The 27,487-nt window shown below is 42.2% G+C and overlaps 1 protein-coding gene across 7 annotated transcripts in view; it reads right to left on the minus strand.

Moving 5' to 3' along the window:
* The window catches only part of LOC123973056 (cadherin-12-like), a 93,265-nt gene extending 66,779 nt beyond the window's left edge, over positions 1 to 26,486 (minus strand). For 2 of the 7 annotated variants that reach the window (XM_046052904.1, XM_046052905.1), the window contains exons 1-3: positions 19,784 to 20,013; positions 7,424 to 7,467; positions 6,794 to 7,037 (exon numbers count right to left, since the gene is read on the minus strand). In XM_046052904.1, coding sequence (XP_045908860.1) covers positions 6,794 to 7,037; positions 7,424 to 7,467; positions 19,784 to 19,960 — 465 coding nt within the window. In that variant the 5' untranslated portion in view covers positions 19,961 to 20,013. Of the gene's footprint in view, positions 1 to 6,793; positions 7,112 to 7,423; positions 7,468 to 19,783; positions 20,014 to 26,323 lie in introns of those variants that run through there. The other 5 variants (XM_046052908.1, XM_046052906.1, XM_046052907.1 and 2 more) reach the window with 5 other exon arrangements.
* Positions 26,487 to 27,487: the final 1,001 nt, after the last annotated feature.

Raw genomic sequence — 27,487 nt, forward strand, 5'->3', positions numbered from 1 at the left:
AAGACTTTCCTCTTTGATAAAGCTTATAGTTAGGGCTGGCTCAGGTGAGTCCTGAACCATCCCTTAGTTATGCTGCTATAGGCCTAGACTGCCGGGGGATTTCCCATGATGCACTGAGCTCCTCTCTCCTCTTCTTTCTCTCCCTCTGTATGCAACCTCATCCCATTATTGCATGTTACTAACAACTTCTCCCCTTTCTGGTAGTCTTGTGCTTTCTCGTCTCTCTCCTCTCACTTCCTGCAGGTTTTCTGGCTCTGGAGCTGTGGAGTCTGGATCTGTGGTTGCGGGTCACCTGCTGCCCCCATGTTCCTGCTCGACACCCTCTGCTGCAACGACTATTGTTTCTAGACTTATTGTTATTATAATCATTAACATTACGATTGTTACCATTAACACTATTATAAATATCTGTACCATTTTCATTTAGTCTATAGCAATCTCCCTCTCTCTCTCTCCCTCTCTCTCTCCCCCCCCGAGCATGAACAGCTGCACCGGCAGAGCTCCAGAATATGCCACGCGGCCGCCTCACGCCCCGACGCGCTGCTCATGCTAGGGCCTGCCCAACGCTGCTTGCAGCTTCAATTAGGGCCCGAGCACGAACCATGCGAGGTCCCTATTGAAACTGACCTGTGTCTACTGTGCCTTCTCAAGTCTTTGACGATGAAAAGTTGTGCTATCTGTGGGTTTTCGTTGATGGGCGTGTCTGTGGCGTGGTGTCAAAGATCAACTCTTCGCCATGAAGTTGTTGTAACTTCAGTGTACATGCTCACATCTGCACCAAAATTTACATGTTTGATAACTGTCCTGCCCCGAACACATCTACACGCCAATATTCATTTATATTCATAGCGCCAACTACTATGTAGCGCCACAAAGGGGACACAGGAAGTGAAGTATAACACCTTCGTGCAGCGACCGAAGCGCATAGCAAATTCACAGCCGCACCGGCAGAGCTCCTCAATATGCAGCGCGGCAGCCTCACGCCCCGACGCGCTACATGTGCCAGGGCACGCCCAACGCTGCTTGAAGCTTTATTATTATTATTATTATTATGTTTTGTTACCACTCTTCAAAGCCCGAACTTCAAACTACTTACTCATCCACATTTACACCACTGATTTCACTGACTGACACACTCTATATTGGTAATTATTTTTTTATTGTTAAATTACAATAATAAATATGTTTACTTTTGTCAGTCCTCCGTGTCCTCTCCGTTTGTCATGACTGTTGAGCTGAGTTATGACATAGTAGTATTATTGGTTACAAGGGTATCACTTGAAGAATGGCTCTATTTAAGTATGTATGTAACATTTTTGGTTACATTCCTAGTTTTATAAATGTATTATTGAACTTTATTAAAGTGTTTGCAAGTTAGTCTCTGCTTTATCAGCTTGAAGCAAATTGTAATTCAATAAATATAATTCTTGTTCCTGTAAAAAAAACAAAAAAAAAACAACTATGCTCAAAGAATACCACTGGGAAATCCATAATAAATCTGGTACAAATATAACTCCATACATGTTCACCTTGGTCAGTTCGTCTCTCTACTTGCCATAGCAACCTTCTAAACCTACACTGAACATGCAAGACTTTATACAACTTCATTATTTTGTACGTGACGTGCATGTGTTTAGTTGTAACTGCTCTGGTCCCTGCAGGACTCTAGCTTTGTCATAATCTCCTAAACCTGCCTGCCACAGATTCAACCAGAGGTTTTAGCACTAAAAGCTCTGACTCAAACAAGTGGCATATGTTGACCTTATTCCCATTGGCCACCCTCCTTCCGAGCAGCTCCACCTCCTCTGGTGATAATCAAGCTGTGACCCTGCTTTTAGCACTAACAGCAGATTAATTAGGAGCCCCTGGGCACAAGTCCTCACTAGCTCAGCATGGGTTTACTCAGTCTGACTTTTCAGGCCTCTCACGTGTTCTCCTCCCTATCGGTAGTTGGGCCAACAGAGGACTATAGAGCTAAGAGAAGTTTGCATGTCCCCAAGATGGCGCAGCTCAGGGTAGCCATGGTATTTTGGTGCGCTCTGTTTGTTTTGTTTATGTTTGTTAACTCTGCATTCTGCTGTGATACTTCGGCTCCGGAGCTCTTTCACCAGAGAACAGCTCATAAACATCAGGGGAACAACACCAGCGGATTTAATTCCCGCTTTTCTCTTATCAGTAGAATGGTGCGACTACGCTGAAGAGGACACCACACGCTGCTTTTGGAAATATTTCTCTCCAATGTGCACTCACTGTGCAATAAACTGGATGTACTTCAGCTACTGGTGAGGAAAAACAGATTTTTATCCATCATCTGTTCTGTGCTTCACGGAGAAATGGCTGTGTGGATCAATACCAGACTCTGCTCTGCAGCTGGCTGGCTTCCAGGTCCTACAGAGCGGACTGTGACACAGAACACCCTGGCAAAACAAAAGGTGGTTGTGTGTTTTTATATTAACAATGGCTGGTGTACCAATGTAACAGTTATTCAGCAGCACTTTTCTCATGACCTACACCATCATCCCTATCCTCAAAAAAACAAGGACCACAGGACTAAACAACTACAGACATCTGTGGAGTCCTTTGAGCGCCTTGTGTTGTCCCACCTAAAATCCATCACTGACCCACTCCTGGACCCCTGCAATTGGCCTACAGAGCCAACAGGTCTGTAGACGACGCAGTTAACATGGCCTTTCACTTCACCCTCCAGCACCTGTACTCCCCAGGAACCCAGTCCTGCTGTAGGACAAGCTCCTGAAGCTTGCGGATGACACCACCCTCATTGGGGTCATCTCTGGTGGGGATGAGTCCTTCTGATTCTGATAAACTAAACAACCTCTAAACACTAGACCAAGAAGGCAGGGTAACCATGGTAACCAAGTTCCTCTTTCAGATTACCTCAGTCATCAAAGACCCCCTTCTTCAGTCTTGATTCCCTACCCCACCAAAGAGCCATTCATTTGGACTCTTGGGCAAGCCCTCTCCCTTTTCACACCCAGTTGTGAAGAAAGCCAGAGAAGGATGCTGCCCCAAATTCCTTTGTGTGGACAAATGAATATTGTCTCCTTATAAACTTGCCTATTGTTTTAATTAAAGAATCTTTAAGTTACTAGTTCTCACTTCAATTGAGTAATTATTACCCTGTTCTTGTTAAAAACTATGTTGGAAAAAAGGAACCACAAATAAGTTAATTTTGCTTTTAATCTTCATAAATGCTCACCAACATTTCTGTATTTAATTCATGTTTTAACTAATGCTTTGTTCCCAGCACCTTTATATACTCTTAGAAATGATATGATAGAGAAATATGTGTTAAATAACCAAATTTTCCTTGCTCCTGAACCAAGGATTGAGTTAAATATAAGTGCTCTCCTTGTGCTTTTAATGTATCACTCTGTATTTTATTGTTCATAATCTGATGCCATGTTCATATAACTTGCTTATATATTCTCTAAGAACATTTAAAAGCCAATATTATCCAAGAAGTATTTAGTCAAGATGCTCTTTCATGTGCTGTGATCCCTATGAAATGTTTTAACCATTATCATTTTTAATGATTGACAATAACTTCCTTTCCATTTATCAAATGCTTAGAACTATGACATTTAAGGTTTTATTGTGGAAGTTCTCGCTCTCTCCTCTTGTCTTTTCGCTCTTGCTCTTCGCTCTGCACGCTCACGGAGCGTGCTCTGTGTCCAAGAAACGCCAAGATTTCGGCCCAGCGTTGTCCGTGAAATTCTCTTTTTCTTTCAGCAGTAATTAGCCATATTAACGCGAACCTTCGTTGAATTTACTTTGTTTTGTTTGTTAAGAGTTATCAGACCGTTAATTCAGGCAACTTTGAATTCAGGAACAACCAAATTCCGCCGAAGCCCACCCGTTAGGTGAAGCGGGAGATTTCCCGGTGGCCTGAGGTCTGTTTTGGCCTGCTGTTAATTGTCAACTTGACCAGTGGCAGTGATAATATAATTGTCAAACCTTTTTTATAATCTAGCAAGCAGGACCATTGGTGCACCCACCCTGTCCGCATTATGTCTCTCTCTCTCTCGCTCTCTGTTTCTCTGTTATTGTTAAGAACAATAACAGAGCAGCATGCCATGCAGCTGGCCACATGTTTGAGCATGTGTGTGTCTAAAGCCTTGTCAGACGGGGAGTGAGCCTTCTCCTACGTGCTCTTTTGGATCCGCGGTGTCTCACTGTGCTCCTCATGTAACCAGAAAGGCAAATAAGTGCTCCGCAAGGAACCGCTGCTCTATGGGCCTGATTTACAAAAGGTTTGCGTGAGTAAAAACATGTGCAAACGTGATATCACCATCAAATTAACACGTAAGCTGATCTACTAACGGTGTGCACAGAGAATGACATCTTTCACGTCATTCATTTAGTACTTATGCCTTAATTAATATGCAATTTTGTGCAAAGTAGTGGGAGGGTAACATGCAAATACATTTATTTACTACACGCAGTGTGATCTACCAAGCCTAAAAGCCATTTCATGTAAATGCTCCGTACTTTTATAGTGCCTTTCTAGTCGACCACTCAAAGCGCTTTTACACTACATCTGCATTCACCAGTCACACAAACTAACATTCACACTCACTCATACACTGGCGGAATAGCCGCCAGGGGCAATTCGGAGTTCAGTATCTTGCCCAAGGACACTTCGACACGCAACCAGGGGGAGCCAGGGATTGAACCGCCGACCTTCCGATTAACGGCCAACCCGCTCCAACACGCTCCCTGAGCCACAGCCGCCCCAATGTCATGTGACTGCAACAGCATCTGTATTTAATACGTTTGAAAGGAAGTTGCAAACCGCCAAGTATTGCGCAGACAGTGTTGCGCAGACAGTGTAGGCTAGGACAGCTGGCCTGGTCAGTGCAAAATTATCGCCCTAGAGACAGTAAACCATGATGTCACTGCACTGTGTTTCTGTTTTATGATTACTGGATTGACGTGATGAGGATTTTCTATGATATATCACTAGCCTTAAACTTAAGCAGCACCCTCAGCCAGAAACGTTGGGGTAGTTTTTGGCCAGGGGCCTGTACTATGAAGCTAGTTCAACATACTTGGCATATTATTTTGTTATCTGGCTTACTAACCTTAACAATTGGGATAAGCGGTCAAACAAAAGTGGTTATCAACTCGATAATTCCCAATCCAGCCATGAGTGCGTTCACGTAAAAGGGGCGGTGTTGGCAGCAGATGACCAGTCACAGACACTAGCAAGTCTACTGGCAGCAGAGTGTCATATAACGAAGAGCAAACTATAACACTCCAGAAATACGACATGGTCTAAGTAGCACGGCTGCAGCTGACACCTGCAGGGGACAGAAAATCGTCAACAGTGTGAATACCTAAATGAACAGGTGTAGTCCATAATAATGAGTTGATTTGACGTGTTCTTATGGTGTTATGAAAATATTAGCCGTATTCTTTCTTTTGCTGTGTCGGCATTTCCACATTAAAAGACTCTGGCACTGAATGGCCTAAGTGGTCGTTTCAACTTCCACCTCACTTTTCACTAGCAAGGACCACAATCAACAGGTATGATTAAATGATTTATTGATTAACGAACACAAGATGTATGAAGCTTGCAGTAGCTGAATAGACATTAGAAAGTGTTGTGGGGAAGCTACGATAGGGAAATCCGCCGTAGCACCCGGGCACGATGGACCCCGTATAAACCTATGTAGAGGAGGAAGGAGATCAGGAGGCAGGAAAGAGAAAGGGGTGGGGGGGGGGGATGCAGTATACGAGGGCGAAGGGGAGGACTTTAGGACGTGTGGGTATTTATGGAAATGCTGGCGATGATGTGTTTGATGTGTGGTCCCGCTCCTGAAACTCTGCTAATTAGCACCACTTAAGAACTTCTTGTCACTTCAAAAATTAGATTAATTTATTTAACACACTCCATGTTCCAAACATTGCTCTAAATTAAACTTTATACAGCAACAAAAACGAAAAATCCATTCATGCTATTAAACGCGCTCAAATAGTGGTTGAAAGACTGAATTTCAACATTTAGGCTACTGAAAACTCACCTCATTTCCTGCGCCCACATCGCAAAAGGTAAGGTGCTACATGACCAATCTTTATAATACAAACTAGCTACTAACCTAAAATAAATTCATATTACACTTAATTACAATTGGCCTACCATACGGTCTAGACCTGTTCTATAACAAAACGCGCTAAGGTGATAACGGCTATTATGCATTGGCGCTATGCAAATAAAATTGAACCCAATGTAACCAATGGAGCAGACACATGACCGGGTTCAATCCCCCGTTGTGACACATCCACCAAGTGTCCCTGAGCAAGACACTAGTTGCTCCAGAGGCATGCAACCTCTGAAATGTATAGCAATTTTAAGTTGCTTTGGATAAAAGCGTCAGCTAAATGAATAAATGTAAAGAAAGTTGTCAATATATGTTTTTATCATTTAAGAAGTATAGCCAAGGTTAAGTCTTTTATTTCAGCCACAGATCTGGAAAAACTCATCTATGCCTTTTATCTCCTCCCACCTTTACTACTATAACTCCCTTTTATACCTGTCTCAGTCAGAAATCTACTCACTGCCTACAATTAGTTAAAAATGCTGCAGCTTGATTTTCATTTATTTTTTTCCCCCCATACTGATATATCGACTTGTTGAGGTTTTATTTATTGATTATAAACCACTGTGTGTTCGGAATTTATTGTTCATTTGATTTTATATTCACTGGTACTTAAGCTGCTAGAAAAACACATTTCAAAACTTGGTTAGCTTAGATGAACAATATCTACTTACCTTTCCAACATACTGTGGTTCAGATCCCATGTACTCCTCCAGGACAAAGAACTGGTTCCACACCCATCCTCTTTTAATACGCTGGACTCTCAGCCTCCTGTTTCTCCTTAGCATCGTTTTGGCCTCTAATAATGTCACTTCCCCTAAAGGCACCCTTACAGTATTACCTCCAGTCCCTCCCCTGGCTGACATCACTGCAGCCTTAGTTCTGCTCTGGAGTTGAGATTTCATGGGAATTTGGGAGCTGTAGTCCAATAGCAAACAGGAGCCCATCAGAAAGAGAGTGACATATTCCCTTGTGATCATTGGGAGGTATTGCTGTTAAAGTTCAAGTAAAAAGTTCAAAAAGCTGTCTATTTCCAGGTTGGAAATTAACATGCATCAAAAGCAGTTTTTTTCCTGTAGGCAAGCATTGGACAAAGTGTTTAAAATCCAATATGATGTAAGTCGATGAGAGGAAGATCTGTTACTGCACTGTCCTCACTGAAGTGTGAGAATTACTGATCATTATGGGGGATAAGGGATTTTACACACTTTGGTTTGATGTTGACCTAGGTTCTGTAAAATGGCTTGTATTGGTCTGCTTTAATTCTATTTAGAGTTTGACTGCAATGGAACCAAGATGACTACCTTATCTTCTCTTTAGTTCTTCTGTCAGTCCTCAGTTTAAACACCTGGAGAAAAAGATGAAGATAACAGTGTTGAGCATGAAAGTTCATTGCTAGCCTTGGAAACAGTAGATTGCAAAAAATAAGTATTTTCTCAAGCAGACTGAGTTTGTTTAATTGCCACACACTACTAAGTGACAGTGACTATGTTCTCACCAGGACAAGTTAAGAATTATTTTATTTTTAATTTTTTCCGCAATCATTCATATTGTCAATTTGACCTCAAACTGCACTCTGACAACAGTGCAGAGCTTTGCTTGCTCCTTTTTATATTTGGAGTATAGAATTATATGAAAGTTATGATAAGGAACGCAAGAAAAATGCTTATTTATATCCTGTCATTTCTTTACCGAGATGCAGACATAATCAGTACTTTAACTATTTATTATTTAGGATTCTTTGACTGCTGAATAGCTTGGAATTTAAAAAAAATACATTGCCACCTGGTTTCCTATAATATTTGAATAGCTTGAGGTATGGGTGAGCTGTAAAATGTCTGAAATAGATGCAAAATGACCAATCTGAAGCAGATATGCTCACACCTCTCACTAATGCTTACTGCCATGTAATTAACTAACACTGCTATCCACTATCACTACAGCTCAGTGGGAGACTCAATGTGCTGTCTGCTTTAATTGAGAGCAGTAGGGTCTGTAGGGCAGCTTTCATTCCCAGAATAATAAGATATCAAAATCCCTACATTGGTCCTGGTCTTAATCCTATGATGTCAGTGCCTCAGTGTGATATCAAATATAGGAACACACTCTTGTTCAAGATGGCGGTTTTATGTGTTTTTGTTTATTAATTTTGTTTTCTGCCATCCCTCTCTGGTAACTTTTACCAGAGAAGAGCTCTTAAAACATCGGACTTTCAACTGCTAACACTATTACACCGCTCCTGATTGAACTTTCCCGGAGTAATTAGCTGGAGCAGCGGCAGCTCTGTTTGGGATCCTTCGGAGACGCCGAAAGGGAAGGCAAGCTGGCGCACTAGTAATTGAGACAGCAGGGTTTTCGCACTGTGCTCCTTCAATTCACCTGGCAAATGTCTGCTCTCTGGCCAACAAAATGGATGAACTGCTGCTCCTCAACAGAATTAACTCTGACTTCTGCAGATCTGCCACCCTCTGTTTCACAGAGTCCTGGCTCACCGAGCACATCCAGGACAGGGCAGTTCCTGCCGGGATTTAATCTTTTCCGGGCGGGCCGCGAAACGAAGCTCACGGGAAAAACAAGGGGAGGCGGACTCTGACATCTGTGCACCAACCTTCGTTTATGTAGAGACACAGTGTTGAAGAAATCATGCAGCCCTCACTTACAGACATTGTTCATAAACTGTAAACCGCTTTATTCACCGCGGGAGTTTTCCTCGTTTGTTCTGGTCGCTGTTTACATTCCACCTCAGGCCTGTGTTAGTGAGGCGTTACTACACCTGGCCAACCAGATAACTAATGTGGAGAAAAAACATCCAGACTCCCTGCTCATTGTTCTAGGAGACTTCAGCAGAGCAAACCTCAGCCATGAACTTCCAAAGTACAGACAGCATATTAAGTGTCCCACCATGGACACTAACACTGGACCACTGCTACACTACATTAAAGGATGCCTATCGCTCTGTTCCCCGTGCAGCTTTGGGACTCTCTGATCACTTTCTGGTTCATCTTATCCCGACACACAGGCAAAAACTGAAATCTGCTAAACCTGTTGTAAAGTCTGTGAAAAAAATGGACCAACAAGTCAAAGCTGGAGTTACAGGCCTGCTTTGACTGCACTGACTGGAGTGTTTTTGAGACTGCAGCCACTGACCTGGGTGAACTAACTGACACTGTGACATCTTACGTCAGTTTTTGTGAGGACATGTGTGTGCGCACACTAAAACCTTCCGCACATACAACAATCAAAAACCCTGGTTCACAGCGAAACTCAGTCCTGATCATGAAGGATCCCCAGAAGGGAACAATCCCATCCAACTACTGGCCAATAACCTGCCTCTGCACAACATGGAAGCTCCTGTCAGCCATAGTGGCTAAGATGTGTAGGCACATGGCTCAATACATGGACAGGGTCCAGAAGGGAATGGGCAGTAATACCAGGGGAGCCAAGCACCAGCTACTGGTCGATAGAGCAGTCACTCGAGACTGCAAGACCAGGAAGACCAATCTGTGCACCGCCTGGATTGATTACAAGAATGCCTATGAGTCAATGCAACATACATGGATAGTGGAATGCTTGGAAATGTACAAGATCAACAGGACACTAATAGCCTTCATCAAGAACTAAATGGGGCTGTGGAAAACAAGTCTGGAAACCAACTCAAAGCCAATTGCACAAGTCAGCATCAAGTACGGTATATACCAAGGCGATGCACTATCCCTGCTGCTGTTCTTCCTCAGCCAGATCATCACAAAGACTGGCTGTGGATATCACCTCGTCTACATGGATGACATCAAGCTGTATGCCAGAAATGAGCGAGACATCGACTCACTGACCAACACTAACAGGATCTACAGCGATGACACTGGAATGTCAACTGGACAAGTGTGGTCGCATGGTATCAAAAAGAGGGAAAATGATCAAGCCGACCAATGGGGTTAAACTACCAGAAGGCCACATTGCAGATGTTCAGGACAGCTACAAATACCTTTGGGTGCCGCAGGCTAACGGAAACCATGAGGAGGCAGCAAGAAAGTCCACCACAGCCAAATACCTACAGAGAGTAAGGCAGGTCCTGAAAAGTCAGCTGAATGGGAAGAAAAAAAGATCCAAGCCATCAACACATACACCCTGCCAGTCATCAGATACCCCGCTGGTATAATAAACTGGCCAAAGGAGGAGATAGAGGCCACTGACATCAAGATAAGAAAGCTCCTCACAATGTACGGAGGGTTCCACACCAAATCCAGCACCCTGAGACTGGACACAAAGCGTAGCTAAGGAGGCTGAGGGCTAGTGGGTGTCAAAAACACTGTCCAGGATGAAACGACAAAGATCTAGGATTACAATCAGGAAGATGGCCCCCAAAGATGAAGGGCTAAGTGAATACCTCAGGCAGCAGAAACCTGAGGGTGAGGAAAAGGAAAACTAAGATCCTTCATGGAAAGAGACAAGCCACTGCACAGCATGTACCACAAACAAACACAGAAGTGGCTGAAATCCTACCAGTGGCTGGAAAAGGCTGGACTAAAGGACAGCACAGAAGCACTAATCATGCTGGCACATGAACATCTGCCATGAGTATGGGCTGGAAGTCCCAAGGTCAAAAAGGAAGACACCTCCTAAGGTAGTTGGAGAATGACCCTGCTAAGATCCTGTGGGACTTCAAGATCCAAACTGGTGACAAACTGACAGACTGGTAATGGCTAACCAACCAGACATCATGTTGATTGACAAACAGCAGAAGAATGCTGCAGTGATAGATCTGGCAATCCCAAGACACAGGAACATCAGGAAGAAGGAACACGAGAAGCTTGAGAAATACCAAGGGCTGAAAGAGGAGCTAGAAAAGATGTGAAAAGTAACAGTGGTGCCAGTGGTAATCGAAGCACTGGGGGCTGTGACCTCCAAACTGGGAGAGTGGCTACAGCAGACTCCATGTAAAACATCAGAGGTCTCTGTCCAGAAGAGTGCAGTCCTAGGAACAGCTAAGATACTGAGCACAACCCTCAAACTCCCAGGCCTCTGGTAGAGGACCTGAGCTTGAGGATGACACATACCACCCAGCAAGGGATGAGAGGGAGATTTTTATATTATATATATTTTGTTCTGTACATTAAAAAAATGTTACTTTAGGCTGGTTTCTGTGACTAAAATCCTAAATACAGGATGGTAGGAGTGTTTTAATTATTTGGAAATGAAATTAAAAAAAAAAGACAAATATTGCAAACAACCTCAATAACTCACACAAACCTGAACCACCTCTGCAGTTGGAGAGGCTCATGAAGCCAGAATGGATAGTCTAATTACTGAATTATAATATTTATGTGACAAATGTTACTTGGAATAAGCTACTTTGACTTTTTATGGTGAAAACTCTCAAATTGGCAGGTGTCTCGTAATATTAGAGGCACCACTTAAAGGGGCATCATGTAGTTTTCAGCGGCCACTAGTGGTGCGGTTTTAAGATTGCTACCAGGCGTGTGCTCGTGCACGTGTTCGCTTGACCTCATGAGCGAGCATAATCTGAAACACAACCACTTTCATACAGAAATCCTGCAATAAATGCAGGAACACCAGCATGCAGGCTGTGGCTTTTCACTCAGACATGTTGAGGCTCTGTTACTTGAATGTTCCCGGCTCAGAGGCAGCTCAACACCAGCGGTAGTGTGAGTGGACTCCATGTCGTTAGTTGCTGTAGTATGAGAGAGGCTCGGGAGTGTGCACAGAGCTGAGTCCGACCCGGTGTCCTCACATTAAAAGCAGAATAGTGGCTGATACTAGCAACAGAGAAAACAGGTGTGTGCTTCATTGACAATAAGGCAATAAAATTTTCATTAATTAATAAGTAATTTCTTTAAAAAATAAATAAATAAAAAAAACCTTACATGTAGCCCCTTTAATGTCCCATGCTAATTAATGACCCTGTCAATCACACATCAAAAGTCCCAGGAAACATTACAGGAACAGTTGGTGCTATTTCCATCTATTAAGATTCATACACTTTCTGAATAATAAAATGTAGTTTTCTTAAATTATGGGGGGAATATAAAAAGCTTTGCCAAGGTTTATTACATACATTAATAGATTACAATGAAAATCTACACACACACACACACACACACACACTTTCTAAGCTTTCTATTTATTTTCAATTATAACTTGTAACTTCACTGTAACAAATTGCTGTACTTTACTGTACTTTCTACTTACTTTTCTTATTGTTCTGTCATTTTACAAAGGTTAACTGTAAATCACAATGCATTAGGGGTCCAAAATAATTACAGCTGCTGACAGCATTTTTCCACAGTAACATATTGTAAAATTACAGGCAAACTGCATTTTAACTCTAGATAATAGATATTACAGTTAAATGTTGTTGATATCGGATAACATCGCAAAAGGCGGTTTGAAAGAGGAGTTCTTCCTGAGTGCGGGCGGAGCTTCTTCACAAGGTCCTCCTGCTACCAAGTCATTTATACCAAGTTTACATGACCCCCGACTCACTCGGAAAGTCCACTGAGTCCGTCTGTGTCGCGGCTGCCGGAACTGATTGCAGCCTTTCTAGTCAATGCGCACACCAGAAGTCTCTCTCCACTCAGCTCTGGAGAGAATATGCAGCCAGTGTATTTTTGACGGAAGCCGCGTCAAGCAGCACAGAGCCGATGAACCGGCAGAAAGTCAGACACAGAAACGGCAAAGAAACAATTTAACTCTGTAGCCTACTTCAGCATAGGAGAAGCACAAAAAGTAATCACCAAATCAACAAAATCTAAACATGTCAGCAAAACCAGGCAGGCAAAACGCTCTTATTCTGAAATGCTCCCTGTCTGATATGCACCCCTGCAGACGACAGAACGAAAGCGGGCAACAGAGAGCTGTGAAGAATGTGTGCACTGCTGTGCACACGCCACCCTTTGAGTCTGGGGTAATATAGTAGCCTACGTCAGTCCCTCAGAATTCTCATGATGCGTGGCGGTTTTTGATTGCAATACAAATGTTACTTTATGATTTGTTTTTTTTAAACATGTCTGCTTAGAATATAGTGTCTTGTTTGTAATTGTCATTCTTGTGGGGTTTTGAAACCAGGGGTGAAGGGACTGTTTCGGCTGTACTTTTTTCATGTAGGCTGTTACAATAGTCTGTATATAAAAAGGTTGTTGGTCGCATGCAATTAGCTTGTGTGGGTGTGTGTACATGCAACTGATTAAAAAAAAAAAAACTATTGAATTTTAAAAGAGACCTATTACACTACTTTTCCAGTCCTATATTGTAGTTCTATGACTCCTGTATGACAGCTTTGCATGATTCAAGGTTCAAAAAAAAGTTTCTTATACTGACTCTTCATGTAGGGCTTCATTTTAGCCTTAGTCTGAAACAAGCTATAGATGCTCCCGTCAATTTAAGGCTCCCCTTCTCAAAGCCCACACTAACGTCTGATTGGCCAAGACCTGAAGCATGTAACCAGGCTGTTGTCGCTGGGCGGTACAGGCAGACTGAGCATTGCTGTGCGGAGCACGTGACCATATATGGAATGTAAATGCTCCATATTTGTATAGCGCCTTTCTAGTCTTTTCGACCACTCAAGGCAACACTACATCTGCATTCACCATTCACTCTCATTCATTCACTGAGCCTAAGTGCTCAAACAGAAACATTCATACACTGGCAGAACAGCCGCCAGAGGCAATTCGGGGTTCAGTATCCTGCCCAAGGACACTTCGACATGCAGCCTGGAGGAGCCGGGGATTGAACCGCCGACCTTCTGATTAACGCAACCCGCTCTACAGAGCCACAGCCGCCCCAATGCAGGCTCCGTCCATAGAACGGTTCTGATGAAAACAGAGCGATCAGAACAGGAGGAAATCTGGCATTTTCGCTCACAAGGATTTTTAAAAAATACTTTAACCTGATTATTTGAAGCTTTGACCATGTTTAACATGAACATCAAACATTATCACATTGTAGATAAGTCATAAAATATGGAAAAGTATAATAAATCAGGGTTCGGGGTGAGCGCAAAACAGGTGAGAGCCCAAATGCTCAGGAGTGGAGATACAGTTCAGGGAATTTAATCCATAACATGGAAAAGGCAAAACAAGGCTTACTAAGTGCAGGGACTTGCAACATCCAAAAACGACAGCACAGCAAAAGGCAGAACACTATTCCTACAACACATAACAGCGCGTATACACACAATGACCGGACAGGGAATGAACAGAAACACCAAACATTTATACACAGGGACTAACGAACAGGGCGGGAGCAACACAGGTGAGAGGGATCAGAACTAACGAGACAAGCAGGCAGAGCGACAGCAGGGGAATACAGACAGACTGGTAAGCAGAGAGATTACTGAGTGTGAACAGACAACACAAGTTAAACAGAACTCAGAGCAGACATGGGCAAAACCACACAGAAGTACATAGACCAGAAGTGAACACTAAGACATGAACTAAGGCACATGACTAGGAACTAAGATAAGAGACAAGACAGATACTAAGTAAACTTAGTAAACAACCATGTGGATGAATAAAATAACAAACAAGGCTACACAGAGACCAAAACAGAATGATCAAAATCAGATTAATTTAAGAAACAGGCATAGATTATAGACACCTAGCAAACAGACAGAACTCCAGCATGATGATACAGAAACGAATACATGAGAGGCAGGAACAGAACTGAACGAGAACTAAGGCAGACACCAAGATGACAGAACAGATCAGACCAGAACAAGCAGAAGACAGAACAACATAGACCAACTCCACAAGACATAAACAGACACACACCAAGAAGACTGGATACAAGACCACAGACAGACAAGACTGAAAACCAAAAAACAGATACCTAACTGACCAAAAACTCACAGAGTGCTAAACTTAAATATAGCCGACAGGTAGAATGTGACAGTTTTGTTGCAGCTCTGATTCTAGTTTTATTTAAAAAGGTGAAGATAATCTATTACAATGTTAGGTAAAAAGATAAGAAACAAACTGTAAAAAGAATTCTACAGTTAGATAAGTTATTTTATATCAAATGAAAATGGATATATGAATATTGTATCCTCAGTCGACGTAATTGCTGACGTAATCTGTACTCTGCGCATGCCTTGGGGTCTGTAGTTACCTGTCGGAAGCTCCGTCTTAAACCTGACTCTTATCCAGTTTTAATCCACACTTTTAGGGGAACTCGAAGAGAAAGATTCCCTGCTGACTGGCTTTATGGATGTCGCTTCAGTACAAGCCAAACAGATTGTTTCTTTTAGCGCAACCGCTAACATCCAGGACACCGTGTTATGGGACCCCTCTAACCCTTCCAAGGCTTTCCTCCTGCTCGACTACAAAGCATCAGTCAACATGGGCTGAAGTGGTGGTCTGTGATGGGTCTGCATCTCCTCCGCACATCGGCCTCTCCAACCGCTATGCAGCCCTGTCTGACGACACTCCGGTCCATCCAGTGGATGCACCTGCGGCTTCAAGTTTCCCTGATACGGATCCCTTTCGGCGGATAGTGCATGCCGACACTGTTGCATCTCCTCCACCAGATACATCTCCTGCACTGGCGGCAAACAGTGATCGGCTGGGCCGCCCGTCATTCTGGTCAAAAACCTCCGCTTCCTGACGTAGGAACCTGAAGGAGGCTGTGCTCAGATGCTCCGGAGGCTGTCTCTACCCTGCACTGGTGGGTAGCCCTTCTCTCAGGTCTGTTACTCCAACACAACACTCGGCAGCTCACACACTACATCCTCAGTCCGCACGCAGTGTTGAAGCAGATTCTGCTCAGTCCTGCTCTGGAACCCCACAACCGGCATCTGCTAATCCCCTTTTCTCCCCAACCACACTAATAACTCGTGACTCCATAACCAGAAACATCCGTTTCTTTAACGCTATCACTCACTGCTTCCCCGGTGCCACCACAGCTGACATTTAAAAAAAACTCCAGGACCTAATGCCATCGCTCCCGTCCTCCATCACAAGAGTGATAGTCCATGTGGGAACAAATGACAGCTCTTCAGCAGTCTGAGCTGACAAAAATCATATTTTAACCGTCTTTTTTACTTTTTAAAGCAGTATGGAAAGTCCGTTTTTATCTTTGGTCTCATTCCGACAGTTGGTCGCGGTGCTAGCTGCTTCAGTCAACTCCTTGGACTCCACGACTGGCTCCAGTCCACCTGCAAGGCTCACAGTGTGTGTTATGTGGATAATTTTAATATTTTCTGGCAAAGAATGCCTCTTTTTAAGACAGACAGACTTCACCCAAACAAACTGGGCTCAGAAATGTTAGCTGCTCACATACAGCATGTGGTGCGGTCCTCCACACATGACTTACATGAATGACTAATCATTCATGCAGCACACCTGGACACACCACCTGTCACTGAACAGAACTCTGCCTCACTGCCACAAACAACTGTCTCCACCTGCTGGCATGTAGCGTTGTTCCAAAGACTTCTATTCCTGTCATCATCACGCATAGACCAGTAACCCGAAATGTGCACATCCCACACAGAAATCATAGTAATCTTATAAGGATTAGGACAACTGCACCAACTCCAGCACCCAAAACAAAATCATTTAAAATGGCTCCGTTTAATGTGAGATCACTTTCAAGTGAGACTTATCTTTACTGATTTTATCTTGTCTGCAAATCTAGATTTTATGTTTTTTGCAAATGAATGACTATAGCCAGCTAGCTGAACTGTGTCCGCCTCAATATGATTGTTTTAGTCAACAGAGGGTCAGTGGTTGTGGTGGTGGGCTAGTGAGCGTTGTAGGAGCCAAAATAGCAGTTTTCGTTTATATTTAAAGAACAGTGGTTATTATTTAAGACATCCCATATTTTTGGTTATAGTTCTGATTCACTGATTTGATGGACAGTTTGGCCAGTGATTGGCGAATCAGCCTGGTGTAATTAATAAAGGGTAGTTGAAAACAGGAGTGAAGGCCCTAGCTTTAGTTGAGACCAAACACAGTTTTTTAACCATACCTTGTCTCACCTTATTTCAGATCATCTTTGAGTCTGTAGGTTACTATTTATTTTCCCTCATTTACACTACACACACATACACTAGCCTACAATGTTTTGGTAGGTCAAGTTTATTTCAATAGGTAGGATTTAGAATTAAGTTGTTATTTCCAAACGGCGAAGGCTGAATGCTGGATTTAAAAAGGGAACAAAGGTGCGTTAAAACTACTCTTCTAGGGCTGGGGCAGTGGCTATAATATTGGAACAGGATAGCCACAACAAGCGTGTATAGGAAAAATGTTAAATGTCGTCAAGTATGCTGTGATGAATTTAACTCCTTTGAAGTTCTCACTCTTAAACTTGGAGGGCAGCAACTTATCATATTTGTTATAATTTATCATCCCCAAAACCGCCTGGAGGATTTTTATCAGAACTTCCTGAATTTTTATCTACTCTGGTTTTAAATTATGACAGAATTGTTCTTCGTGTCGATTTTAATATTCATGTTGATGACCCCACCAATGTTAATGCAACTGACTTTTTAAATATGGCCACTTCTTTTAACTTCAAACAACATGTCAAAGAGCAAACCCATAACCGTGGTCATACACTGGACTTGGTTTTTACCCTGGGTGTCAGCATTTCCTCTGTGGAATTAGTGGACCTAACCATATCTGACCACAGATGTATTGTTTTTAGCTGCGATTGCCTGCTATTCATGCCACATCACCAAGCTCCGTGTGTTCTTGCATCTTTAATGAACAAAGTGTTTTAAAGTTTTGTGCATTCTTTCAGAGCCAAAGCCAACACCTGTCTGATTCCAACACCAACAATCTGGTCGATCACTTCAATCATATCTGCTTGTCGTCACTAAATATTACTGCTCCTCTAAAGGTTAGGCCTTCATCTAAAGCTAGTAAGCAACCCTGGATAAATGACAGCATTCGCAGCCTAAAAAGGGAATGCAGGAAAGCAGAGCGCAGATGGAAAAAGTCTCCAAGTCCATTAACTCAGTCTGAAGGATTTAGTAATTAACTACAATAACATGGTTAAGGATGCGAGAACACACTATTTTTCTGAACTCATTACTACACAAACACAACCCTGGGTTTCTGTTTAAGACTGTGGATCAGCTGGTAAACCCAACCCCTCCTTGTGCCTCAGCTGGAAGCAATGATGACTGTGAATTTATCTTATTTTACCAATAAGGTGGTGTTAATAAGAGCCTCCATTACCCCCACGGCCTCTTACTCAGAGGTCCCTCACCAACAAGAGAGTTTTAACCAGTTTTATCCCATCGACTTGTCTGAGCTTTTATAAACAGTATCACAAATGAGTGTCCTCCAGCCCACTTGATGTAATACCTACAAAGTTTTTACTGAAAGTAATGGATTCTGTTGGATCCCTGTTTTCAACAGCTCCCTATCTACTGGTTGTGTCCCTGATTATTTTAAAACTGCTTGCGTGAACCCACTTTTAAAGAAACCTGGTTTAGATCCCTCCCTCCCACAAAATTTTAGACCAATTTCAAAACTTCCTTTTATTGCAAAGATTCTAGAAAGAATTGTGTCCAAACAGCTGCTCACTGTACTGGAAAATAACAAAATATTTGAAAAGTTTCAATCTGGTTTCAGGAAGTACCACAGCACTGAGACTGCCCTGCTTAAAGTCACCAATGACCTTTTAATGTCTGCTGATGAAGGCATGTGCTCAGTCCTGGTACTCCTGGACCTTAGTGCTGCTTTTGACACCATTGATCACAACATCATGTTAGACAGACTGAGGCACTGGGTGGGGATCTCTGGTACTGCCCTAGAATGGTTTTCATCCTACCTGTCAAATAGGAAGTTTTGCGTATCTGTAAACAACTGTCTTTTCATTCTGTCCAGTTAAATATGGTGTGCCTCAGGGGTCGGTCTTAAGACACATTATCCATAAACATGGCATTTCTTTTCATATTTATGCTGATGACACACAAATATACTTGCCCGTCAGATCCACAGACCCTGGAATGCTGAGTTCATTTAACAACTGCCTTTGTGAAGTTAAAAAATGTCAAATAATTTCCTCCAGCTGAACTCAGACAAAACAGAAATCCTGGTCATTGGGTCCCAGCAGATGGTTCCCTTGTAAATCACATTAAATGCTCCGTATTTGTATAGCGCCTTTGAGTGGTCAAAGACTAGAAAGCGCTTTTACACTACATCTGCATTTACCAGCCATACACATTCATACACTGAGCCTAAGTGCTCAAACGGAAACTAGCATTCACACTCATTCATACACTGGTGGAACAGCCACCAGGGGCAAATCGGGGTTCAGTATCTTGCCCAAGGACACTTCGACACGCAAGCCAGGGATTTAACCGCCGACCTTCCGATTAACGGCCTTTAAGGCTCTTCATGGTCTCTCGCCTTGTTATATTTCTGACCTTTTAGTCCCATAGAGTTCCAGAGTCTCAACTGAAAACTAAAGGGCACAAAGCGTTTGCTGTCAGGGCCCGAGGCTCTGGAAGAGCCTGCCTGAGGAAATCAGGTCGGCTGAGTCAGTGAACTCTTTAAGTCCCTTCTTAAAACTTACTTTTTGTCACGGATCGGGGTGCTGAGTGCAGACTGAGGTGAGGACCCACATGCAGACAATGGCGAGGCAAGAGGAGGATACAGTTCAAAATAAAGTTTATTCAAATAACTAAACAGGCTTACGTGGAAGCTCAGAGCAAGGGTCAAAACAAAAGGTAATCCAGAAGAAGGCAAATCCAACACAAAGACAGAGTAATCCAACATGGGGGAACAAACCAGAAATTCAGGGAACAGAGCACCACGCAGAACACTCAACATAGACGCAAGGACATGACAAAGACTGGAGAGACAAGCAGGCATACATATACACAGGGACTAACGAGCGGGGCGGGAGCAACACAGGTGAGCGGGATCAGGGCTAACGAGGCAGAGAGACAAGCAGGCAGGCAGAGTGAATAACCAAGAAGACAGAAACACACACAAGTTACAAAGAACCAGAACCTAAACGAGAACACAGAACTAGAACACAGAGTACAGAAGAGACCAAATCACAAAAATACAAACAAGGACCAGGAATGATTACCAAAACATGAACTAAGGACATGGAACTAAACTCAGACTCCAATACAAGACACACAGACGGAATCATAACACTTTTATAGGAGAGCCTTTCCCGATCCTATTTGACTTTATTTCATCCCTTTTATTTTATATTTATCTTAAACGTGTATTTGAGTCTTTTCAATGTTTTCTTGCTTTTATCTTGTATTGTTTTTGTATTATTATCTTTTGGGTATTATTGTCTTTACACTTGTTAAAGCACTTTGTAACTTGTTTTAGAAAAGTGCTCTACAAATAAAAAATATTATTATTTGATTAGTAAAGGTTAAGATTTTAATATAACTGCTTTCCAGTCATACTTGCCTTCAGGGTGCTAGGGACCTGTTGTTTGTGGCTCCAAAGGGGCCCCCCCCCACTATCTTCCACTTTCTTAGCTGTCCATCAATTGTATTTCACCTATTTAACCAAGAATGATAGAGCCAGAAAATGACATAATGAATTTCTTGGGACCACTGGGTAGTAGCATTAGGATAGTTTGCTCTTAGGGTTTTCTGTATGTAGGTTAGAAAATATACTGTAGATTACATGATTCATTTATTTGTAGTATTTATTTTGACAGTGTGTTAGTACTTCATTCATATATATATATATATACATATACATACATACACACACACACACACACACACACACAGTGTTTGGGCCCCTATGTACAAGCTTCAGATAGCTTTAAAAGTGTCCCTTTTCACAAATCTGCATTATTTCTAATGATTGTACTTGTATTTTAATGTTTGGTGAAAAAACTAATGAAAAATCTAAAACTATAATAACCTTGGTGTACAGTATGTGTTTGTGTGTGTGGGAGTAGAGTTATAATAGGAGATGTATCCCAGTTCCACTGCAGTGATCTTTAAAGACCCAGACAGTGTCACAGTGATTCAGGCTCAGCAGCCACCTACTGGGCCAGAGCAGCAATTTATAACTTTTCCCTAATCCTACGACACAGGACAGAGAATAGAGTGTGTGTGTGTGTGTGTGTGTGTGTGTGTGTGTGTGTGTGTGTGTGTGTGTGTGTGTGTGTGTGTGTGTGTGTGTGTGTGTGTGTGTGTGTGTGTGTGTGTGTGTGTGTGTGTGTGCCATATAAGACTCTTCCCACAAGTTACAGATGCACTCAGATTTTTGTTGAATATTTTGTATAACTTCTTTGTATAAGGTCATAATGGGCGGGGCCTTGGGTACAGTTTTATAATTTGGATGGAAACCTTCACCCACTTACTTTTAAATGGAAAAAATTAACTGGCGGTGCCTCCAATCAGATAAACACAAAGATAATATAACTGTATACTCCTCCTTGCTTTACACTGTAGACCAAATTACATATATCTGTTTAAACTGTGCAAGCAAGAGGAAAATTGAAAATACTCAACCAATCAAAGTAAGTCTGTTGTAAACTCATATATCTTGTTTTATTGGACTTCATATAACCAGTGCATTACCTTAATAAGTGCTGTGGGCCCACACACACACACACACGTCTGTATAACTCTGAAATTAAACAAAACCTCGTTTCAGGCCGGGTGCGTTGAAGCCCAAAACATGCCAGGCCGGTTCACTAGTTTCACAAGTAACAAAAACCAAAACGTGCACATCTAAAGTTATTAGTAGTTAAGACCTCTGAGAATGAGCAGGGGGATGAGATTTTGAGGGAATGGGATGATGGTCTCTGCCACCGCACAGCAGAAGCTCGCAAATGCTGGGAAAAAGACAAGAGTCCATCATATCACACTCCGGAAGGGGAAAACAGTCTTCTGTCTTGGTCCACAGGAATTTTCCCTTTTTACAGCCACAGTGTCCTCCTGAATCAAATAAAACGGCTAAGCAACAAGTCCATATGCTATTTCATGAAGAGTAACAATAACTGGTAATAACTGCTTTAACTCAATTACACAGCTGATAGTATAACAATAGACATAAAGTCCATGAGCGGAAGGCTAACGGCTAACGGCATTCAGCACATGACTTGTTTTTCCTGCTACAGTAATATTCAGTCACCATACAAATAATCATGAACAAGCTTGAAATTACTTCTTGTAGATCACAAAAGTCCACCACTCAGGATAACTCATCGTCAACCACAGGTTAGGAACAAATTGCTCTCATACAATATCTACTGTTTACATCAACTGTGTGAACACATTTCTCTTGCTCTCCGATGTCTGGGATCTGAGTCAGCTACCGTTAAGTTCCACCCATTTACTTAGGAATGAACTTGGATTGGTTGTCAACGGTATACTTTCCAATCAGGGTACAGAAAAACAATTGACATGTCAACTGCTCATCGACTTAGGTTGTCATACTTCTTACACGTGCTGTCTCCTGTACACATACAAAATATACACACTCAAATTAACTACAACATTCAATCTTAACATTCTGAAACATTATTTAAATATTTTAACCCCTTAACACCGATTGTTGCAAATTCACATCACACCTCTTCCTTCCAAACTGCAGCTGAGATAGCGTATGCATTTCCCCAATGCCTGTTTGCTCATATTCAATACATACCTGGGAAACTTTTGCAAGTACTGGTTTCTCGTTTGTGCTTGTTGTCGCTTTTTAATGACTCATGTATTTTATAGTATTTATACATCATCTCATTTAATAAACTATGTATATTTTACTGGCAAATGTATTTTAGCCTAGGCTACAATTGTATTCAATATTTAGATTCTGTTTACGATGCAGCACACTTTCCCATTTTGAACGCTGAACATGAAAAACAAAAACAGTGTTTTCCACCAAAAATAAATTTCATCACATATAGATTAGTAGCGGAATACCTCCAGGATGGAAGTGCAATGTAATATAGTTATAGGCCCCTTTTTCTCTCATAGATGTAAATGTGCCGTACTTGTATAGCGCCTTTCTAGTGTTTGACCACTCAAAGCGCTTTTACACTACATCTGCATTCACCATTCAGACACATTCATTCACTGACACTAAGTGCTCAAACAGAAACTAACATTCACACACTTTTCACAATTCAGGGTTCAGTATCTTGCCCAGGAACACTTCGAAATGCAGCCTGGGGGAACCTTCCGATTAACGGCCAACCCGCTTTACCTCCTGAGCCACAGCTTCATAGCCAACACAGTAGTGCAAAAGTGCCATCCAGCAACTCAAAGGGCCCCACCACACGCTAATCAAGTTGGTGATTCTCAGCCTCCTACACTATAGCCAGAGCAGCACCATCCACTCAGCCAGCTTCATCAGTTTAACCACCCCCACAGAGATCTGAGCTGGTAAGACATGGACTTAGTTTTGGAGTGAGTTGAAGTTTTTATGGCTGCTATGGTTCTTTCACCAACCAGGTAGCTGGGTGGACCCTGTGAGTTATGACAAGCCACTTCCTACCATGCAACTGACGGCAGCGTGGTGTTTTGTTTGTGACTCTAAGCTAAATTAAAGTGACTTTGGTAAACAACAGTTTTCGGACGCCTGGATCATTGGCAAGAGCCGTCTGATCGCCTAACCCGAAAACATCTCCACAGCAGATCCACTTGTTGGACCCGCCGGGCGAACAGCTAATAAATAGATCACTTCAAGAAGCACAAAAAGGAGACTACAGATGCTGGGACTACAGACACTGGGGCTAACGCGCTACATTATCACTCTGCAAACCAAAGCCCAATCTCTGTATTGGGTCCACTTGTTGGACCTGTCCTGGTAAGTTTCGCTTCCTTGCTGCTGAATGGCCTACTCGATGTCCTGTTTGTGATCCCCCCTACTACAATCATATCAATGCTGCGGGCTCTGGGTTGGAGCCCCCGCATGTACAGTCCCCTCCAAAAGTATTGGAACGTTAAGGCAAATTCCTTTGTTTTTGTTGTTCACTGAAGACATTTGGGTTTAAGATCAAAAGATGAGTATGAGACAAGAGGAGAATTTCAGCTTTCATTTCCTGGTATTCACATCTAGATGTGTTAAACAACTCAGGACATGCCACCCTTTGTTTGAACCCACCCATTTTTCAAGTGAGCAAAACTATTGGAATATGTGACTGACAGATGTTTCTTGTTGCCCAGGTGTTGCCTTTTAGGTTGATTGTCCAAACATTAAATAGCTCTGCATGACTAGTCTAAGTTTTCATCCTTGGTTCATACCTATAAAGACTGAATTTCCTGTGAAAGAGGATAAACCAACATGAAGACCAGACATCTGTCTATGGGAGAAAAGCAAGCCATTGTCAAGCTGAGAAAAGAAGGAAAATTGATCAGAGCTATTGGACAAACATTGGGCATAGCAAGCACAACAATTTGGAATGTCCTGAAAAAGAAAGAAACTACTGGTGTACTGAGCAACAGACGTCCAACAGGTCGGCCAAGGAAAACAACAGTAGTTGATGACAGAAATATGATGAGAGCTCTGAAGAAAACCCCCAAAACGTCAATAAGTGACATCAGCAACGACCTCCACAGTGCAGGGGTGAAGGTTTCACAATCCACTGTTCGAAGAAGTAGTCAGTGCTAAGCTAACTGACAAACACACTGCATTCTCTGTGACTACTTTATAATAAAAGTCAACCCATATTTCGCAGTTAAATGCTTTTAGTGTGAAGCTACAGCAGTAGCAAATGTGGTGTTCCAATTGGCTCAAACAATCTTTTCCTGTCTCCTGAGATGCCTTCAAACTGCTCCCGTAACGACCGGTTTTGAAGGCAGTATCAATGGTGACTTAATGCTGCCTATTACCCATAAACCAGTGCTTCTGCAGCTGCGGCAGATTCCGAAAAATTGTCAAGGCAAACAAGCCGAATTTGTAGACAAATGTTTTTAAAAGTTTAGTAGTTTTCGCCGTTCGATTATTGAAAAGTTAAAGTAGTTAAGTTAGCTAGAACTAAACACTGAACTTTCATATTAGCCCGTGACTGTAACCAACCAAGTTTGTTCAGTATGATTTCTGAGGTGTCTGTTAGCCATGTCTCTTCTAACAGCCAGAAGAGACGCAAGACAGTCTGCTCACGTCACGCCTGCCTTAAAATGCTGTTCGAAACCAATGTAAACAAACATACGTTCACTTGAAAGTGATGCCTTCTGAGGCACCTGTCTATTACGGTAGCGAGGCAGCAAGGAAACTGCCTCCCATTTCAAACACAGTGAAGGTGTAAAAGGTTATGCTAAAACAGTCCTTCAAACTGCTGTATCGTGTACAGTATTGTGAACTTGTTTGTTCTTAAGACTGTAGATCCAAACCAGCCTCCAACTCAGAGTTTCTTGTTGTATCAACCAATTTACACTTCTACCCATTTAGTTACAACCATAAAGACAGACCCCACTCCTCGGTAACACATCCAAAACAGAGCTCAGGGATAGTATTCTCTTTTCAGAAACAATGGGATGTTTGCAATAACTAACAATCACAATGATTCTGTGAAGAGAGTAATATCCCTAAACATATACTCTAACAATGTAAATGATGTTTGAGTTAAAAGGAAAAGGGTTATCCCATTGGTAAAGTATTTGTATTACATCACTGGTGAATGTAAATAGTTACTAATAAAAAGTGCTAATATTTTAATGACCTACGGTATAAGCCTAAAGATACAATCTGTAATTTTATGAGCAGCACATTTCCCTGCAGCTCAACTGAGGTCCCAGTCAAGTTGTAAATATATTTTTAAAAGAATGCCATTGCAAAAACAAATGCAACATTTAATTTAATTTTGAACCCCTATGAGCAAGCCCTAAAGCTGGCTAAATCAATGCTGACCATCTTGAGAAAAAGTGCAATTAAGCTTTATATCACACAATCATAATCTGATCAAAGAGCTTAAACCACAGGCCTGTTCTTCCACAGAAAAGAAAAAGGCTTTACTGTTTAGGAATGCACAACATGTCCTGATTGTGCCATGTCCCATGGCCTCTCCTGTAGCTGTCACTTCTTTAATTGATTTAAGAGAGCCTAGGAGCTCCCCAACCCCCTCCAACTTGCCGTCACACCCCTCACTTAAATACTTATGGATTAAACTTGATATTCGGCAACACATTAAATAAACCACAGCTAAGAAACAAGCAAGTACCACAGAGACATAATTTGAAAATTCTGGTCTGGATTCAGTCATCAACAAGCAGTGTTAGTAATGAAAAGCAGAGCAGTTACCTCACACAAGCCTCTTAGTGTCCCTTGGAGTCCAAATATTCCACGTAACTGTCTCTGCAGTGATTTCTGTCTGGGTTAGTTCACACTATTGAACTGAAAGCAATATCTGCCCTTTTTCCTTCTCTGCTCTGTGAAACCTCTTGGCTCTCTCTCTCCTCTAATTCCCTTCCTCTTTCAGCCTCTTTTAATACATCCCTTGACCCCTCCCTCTCTCTCTCTCTGTCTGTCCCTCGCTCTACTTTCATGCAATCCTCTACCAATGTCTCTCCATGTCATTCACTCTATAGGCTTTTCTCTAAAATTCAGTTGTGCTTAGTTAATAATGCTTAATTATGTATTGTATTACCAAAAGCAGACTGTACTATTTTTAAATGTTTTCATAGTTTTCTTTAAAATAAATTCTGTGAAAGACTTATCTGCTTTCTTTTTGAGGGTGAGATGAAAAGATTGGTCAGTTTTATGTCTGTGTGTTAATTCTTCATTCACACTATGTCAGCAGAATGGAAAGAATTGTAAAACCTCCCATTATTCCAATATGGCAGTGAACATGCATTACAAGAAGATCACTGCTAGCCTTGGAGTCACACCATTAAAATAGCGTAAAATAGCTACTTGTGTTTGTTACATATTTGGTGCGCTTTGTTAAGAAGTGAAACCAGATACAAAATGTGTAGATCCTTTTAGCTGAATTGATTCAATTAGTGTGACTGTTGGATTTTATTTAGATGTAGTGAGAGCAGTGGTAACAAATACTGTGAGAGATGAAGATGATCAGTGGCAGGTGTGGCAGGCAGAGGAGGTGGCTGACGAGGTGCAAGTGCGGGTCGTTGGCTGGGCTCAGGAGCAGAGGGAGAGAGAGAGAAAGCACACACAGGGGAGGAGACACGGGGAGGTAGGCAGAGAACCGAGAAAACCAGGGAAAAAACAGAACCACAGACAAAAAGGGAGAAAAAACCAGGACACTCACCGTCAGCCGGGCTGCCACCACAACAGTTACGCCATGAGTATAAAGAAACGGAGCATGTCTCTCTCTCTCTCTCTCTCACAGTTAGTGACTTCACACTCTACCATTATCTCCCCCTCATCCGATTCTCCCTCACTCATGTCACTTCCAGAACTTCTTGGACATTCATCCTTCTTCTGCTCTGATCCATTTATTACCAT

Source organism: Micropterus dolomieu, linkage group LG06 (assembly GCF_021292245.1).
Source record: "Micropterus dolomieu isolate WLL.071019.BEF.003 ecotype Adirondacks linkage group LG06, ASM2129224v1, whole genome shotgun sequence".
NCBI lineage: Eukaryota > Metazoa > Chordata > Actinopteri > Centrarchiformes > Centrarchidae > Micropterus > Micropterus dolomieu.